Raw genomic sequence first — 4,169 nt, 5'->3', positions numbered from 1 at the left:
CCTAAGAGTCTAACCTGGCTATGATTATGGTAATGATTGTCCCTCCTCCGGACTAAGTCCTTTGGTTTATATAGACATCGAGAGGATTTAGGGTTACATAAGGTCGGTTACAAAAAAAGGAATCTACTTATTTGATCGCCAAGCTTGCCTTCCACGCCAAGGAGAGTCCCATCCGGACACAGGCGCAGTCTTCGGTCTTTGTATCCTCACAACCCATCAGTCCGGCCCATGGCTAACAGGCCGGACGCCCGAGGACCCCTTAGTTCAGGACTCCCTCACAAGGCAAGGGTGGGATTAAATCATTTGCTAAATGATGTAAAAAAATCATTTAATAAATTGCCCATATTTCCAACATATAGTTCAAACTTATTTCCCTCGCAAGAAAAGAATAGTTCAAATAGCCTGCTTAGCATAATGGGTCCACCACATCGATATCATACTAGGTAATATGCACAAGAATAGTAGCAAGCACAATTCATATACAAGACAAAGCTAATACAGGTTGAAGCTGCATATGGTACCGCTACGCTTTCTTTCTTTTGCCAGACTAACCCTACTACGGGTCCAATTTCTTGTCTGTAGCATATGCCTTTCTTAGCCAGAAAAAGCCCAAACAAACAAATCCTACCCTCATAACCTGTTTCCGCGCCATCTCACTGTAGTGTCGAACTAAATCTGGCCTTGCTACTAGACCCACAAATTTGTCAACATATTGCATACCTTCCTTTTTGTTCTATCCCTGTTAATCTAGCTGAAGTTGCCTATATGTTAGTCCGGAGTCTCTACACTCTGACTCATGCATCCTTGGCAAAAAACCCAAGGAACGATTCATTTATGTCAAAAAAGAATAACAGAGTTTCCTATCATTTTTTGGCTGAATGAATATAAGCCGTGTTTTTTTTTGAAACTATATAAGCCGTGTTATTACTCTGCAACAACGGTGTGGGATCCGAAAACTTCACAAAAAAAAAACGGTGTGGGATTCCGTTGTGTCGGGTGGATCGGGCGAGAGATTCGGCCCAAATCCATCGCTCAGCAGGCAACACGTGCGTGCGCCAGCGAGTTTCACCGGCCGACGTCATGGCGGCCCATGTCCATGCCCAATCCCCGGCGCCATCACGCCGGACGTGAGGAATAACGAATCAACGATAACCACACACCCGGCCCCTTCCCGACGAAACCACAGAGAAGCCCTCCCTCCCTCCCTCCTGGCCGGGCCATGGCCAGGCGTCACGCGCACAAGAGGACAAAATTCCGCAACCATATAAGCGGCCCCTCCCCTCTCGTCTCCAAAAGTTCGAGCTCCTCATTTCTCATACCTACAAGCTCTGCTCATCTATCGCTAGCTCCCTCTAGCTACCAGATCTTCTTCCAAGCCTGGTTAGCAGTCGAAGTTATCTAGCTAGCTAGCTAGCTAGGGTTTTTGTCATCGAGCGCGCGTGGCGTGGCGATGATCATGTCCGACCCGGCCATGCTGCCGCCGGGCTTCCGGTTCCACCCGACGGACGAGGAGCTCATCCTCCACTACCTCCGCAACCGCGCCGCCGAATCGCCCTGCCCCGTCTCCATCATCGCCGACGTTGATATCTACAAGTTCGACCCATGGGCCCTGCCATGTTAGTACCTCTGCACCAACAGATCATGATTCATGCATGCTGATGATCCATTCATTTGATTCCCACTTGCGCTAGCTTCACTCTCATCTCAATAATCGTCTGTTATTTCTCTTGTTTCTTTAATTTTGGGGGTTAATTAATTCCAGCCAAGGCTAGCTACGGGGACAGGGAGTGGTACTTCTTCACGCCGAGGGACCGTAAGTACCCCAACGGTGTCCGGCCGAACCGCGCCGCGGGCTCTGGCTACTGGAAAGCCACCGGCACCGACAAGCCCATCCGCTGCAGCGCCACCGGCGAGAGCGTCGGCGTCAAGAAGGCCCTCGTCTTCTACAAGGGCCGCCCGCCCAAGGGCATCAAGACCAACTGGATCATGCACGAATACCGCCTGGCCGCCGCCGACGCGCACGCCGCCAACACCTACCGCCCCATGAAGTTCCGCAACGCCTCCATGAGGGTAAGTCGCCAGCACGTACGGTACAGCAATCAATCAAACATATAAACAAATTAAATCAACTGAACTGAACACCCAAAACCCTAGTATGGAGTATAAAACCACATATAGGAGTAGATCTTATATGTCTGTCAATTCGTGTCATGGTAGTCGCATGCGTGGCACCGAACGATATGCACGCACCTGCCCGCGCACTTGCACAGCGATTTTTCTGGGAGGGCGTACGGGTTCGTGTCGTCGGCATGTCAGATTTTGCCAAAATGGAATCGGGTTGTGCAGTGGCTTGCCAGTGGACGCAAGAGCTGCTAGCTTTAATGTGCGTGTCTCGTTTAAAGAAATGTTCTTTAGGCATACTTGGCATGGTTGCGCGAAGTCAATAGATCCGACAATGATAGGCCTGATTGATGCATACGCGTGTTAATGACTGATTCACCTTTCGCCTGCTTGATTGAAAGCTTTATTCATTTATTTCTAGATTTTTTCTTTAACTAAAATTAATACTACGTGCGATCCGTCTTGGCATATATGTATGCAGCTGGATGACTGGGTGCTGTGCCGGATCTACAAGAAGACCAGCCAAGCATCGCCGATGGCGGTGCCACCGCTGTCCGACCACGAGCTTGACGAGCCTTCTGGCGCTGCCGGCTACCCCATGTCGAGCGCCGGCATGATCATGCAAGGCGGCGCCGGCGGCTATCCGCTGCAGGCCGCGGCCGGCGGCACACAGAGGATGCCCAAGATCCCGTCCATATCGGAGTTGCTCAACGAGTATTCGCTGGCGCAGCTCTTCGAGGACAGCGGACACGCGCTGATGGCGCGGCACGATCAGCACGCCGCCCTTCTCGGTCACCCCATCATGAGCCAATTCCATGTGAACGGCATGCCGCAGCTGGGGCAGATGGATTCGTCAGCCTCAACGTCGGTGGGAGGCGAGGGTGCCGCCGGGAAGCGCAAGAGGCCGTCGGAGGACGGTGACCGTAACGGGTCGACGAGCCAGCCAGCGGCGGCGGTGACGGGCAAGAAGCCCAACACTTCTTGCTTGGGTGCAACAACGTTCCAAACAGGCAACAACACCTTGCAGGGGTCGTCACTAGGCCAGGGCCATCAGACGCTGCTCCGTTTCTAACATGGGGATCGGATGAACTGACGGTGGATACACACTATACTACTTGAACCCCATCAGTTTGAATTATATACGACCGGCGAACTGGTGATTTGAAGAACAATTATGGGGGTCTATTGCACAAGATAGGTCTAAATTAGACAAATTATTGGTCAATATATATAGGAAAAGGGATTGTACTTTTACTTGCGTCAGGTGTGTGTATCGAACGAGTAGCTAGGTCCATGGATCATACTAGTAGATATGGTTTGTAGTGTGTACACAATATTTTTGTCTCCTAGGCATGCAGTACAATCATGTACTTGAAGCTTACGACCGTGCTAGGAAGGGCTTGATCAGACTGAGATCGACGGACTGAAAGTCTGGAACAAAGATGTAAAACAGCGAAAATAGATTCTTTAATGGAACCATTAATTCATCTTATCATGTTTTACTATTGTACTCAAGGGTCTGTATGCAGAAATGTTCAGCCATACACGAGAAGATTGTCGAATTCAAGAAAAAAGAAGTAAAGAAAGGGACGAGAAAATCACAAGTAGGAACACCTGCTCCAAGAACATAATTAGTCCATTCAGAAGAAGGGGAAATAGCCAGAAAAACACATAAAGGACGGACGAGAGAAGAATATGGAACCCGGGCATTTAATAATTGGCCAAAAGCAGGCAAGTTGTGGATGGCGTTTAGCTTTCAGTTCAGGTAGCGGATGGGTGACAGCCTTTTCATCCGGCTGAAGTTTTCTTCAGATTGGCCAAGAGGCTTTTTGTCCATGTAGAATCTTGTCCGGCCACCAAGGCATCCTGATATTGCCATGCACATCAACAAGTCCAGGAACATCCATGTCACGGATCAAACAAAAAATGGCCCATTTGGCGGCTCGGAGTGGGATCAATTAATGGATGGATGGGTGCACTTCAGTGCAGTGCAGGTCCCCTGGAGCCACAGCCAGAGGACAGCTCTAATTATTGATTCACTGTAGCAG

General features: G+C 49.9%; 1 protein-coding gene across 1 annotated transcript; it reads left to right on the top strand.

Moving 5' to 3' along the window:
- The first annotated feature begins 1,280 nt into the window (after positions 1–1,280).
- LOC123085751 (NAC domain-containing protein 1) lies at positions 1,281–3,600 on the top strand. Its single transcript, XM_044507448.1, has 3 exons — positions 1,281–1,616; positions 1,763–2,070; positions 2,603–3,600. Exons 1-3 carry the CDS (start codon positions 1,451–1,453, stop codon positions 3,191–3,193), a joined length of 1,065 nt encoding a protein of 354 aa, XP_044363383.1. The 5' UTR covers positions 1,281–1,450; the 3' UTR covers positions 3,194–3,600.
- Positions 3,601–4,169: the final 569 nt, after the last annotated feature.

The sequence above is a fragment of the Triticum aestivum genome, chromosome 4A, assembly GCF_018294505.1.
Source record: "Triticum aestivum cultivar Chinese Spring chromosome 4A, IWGSC CS RefSeq v2.1, whole genome shotgun sequence".
Classification (NCBI taxonomy): Eukaryota; Viridiplantae; Streptophyta; class Magnoliopsida; order Poales; family Poaceae; genus Triticum; species Triticum aestivum.
Note: the sequence above shows the minus strand (reverse complement) of the source record. Positions and strands in the feature narration are given on the sequence as shown.

Excerpts from the sequence above, each read along its gene's own strand:
- LOC123085751 (XM_044507448.1), top strand. The coding sequence starts at position 1,451 with ATGATCATGTCCGACCCGGCCATGCTGCCGCCGGGCTTCCGGTTCCAC. Across the intron at positions 1,617-1,762 it reads CGACCCATGGGCCCTGCCAT|CCAAGGCTAGCTACGGGGAC; the intron begins GTTAGTACCTCT and ends AATTAATTCCAG. Across the intron at positions 2,071-2,602 it reads TCCGCAACGCCTCCATGAGG|CTGGATGACTGGGTGCTGTG; the intron begins GTAAGTCGCCAG and ends ATATGTATGCAG.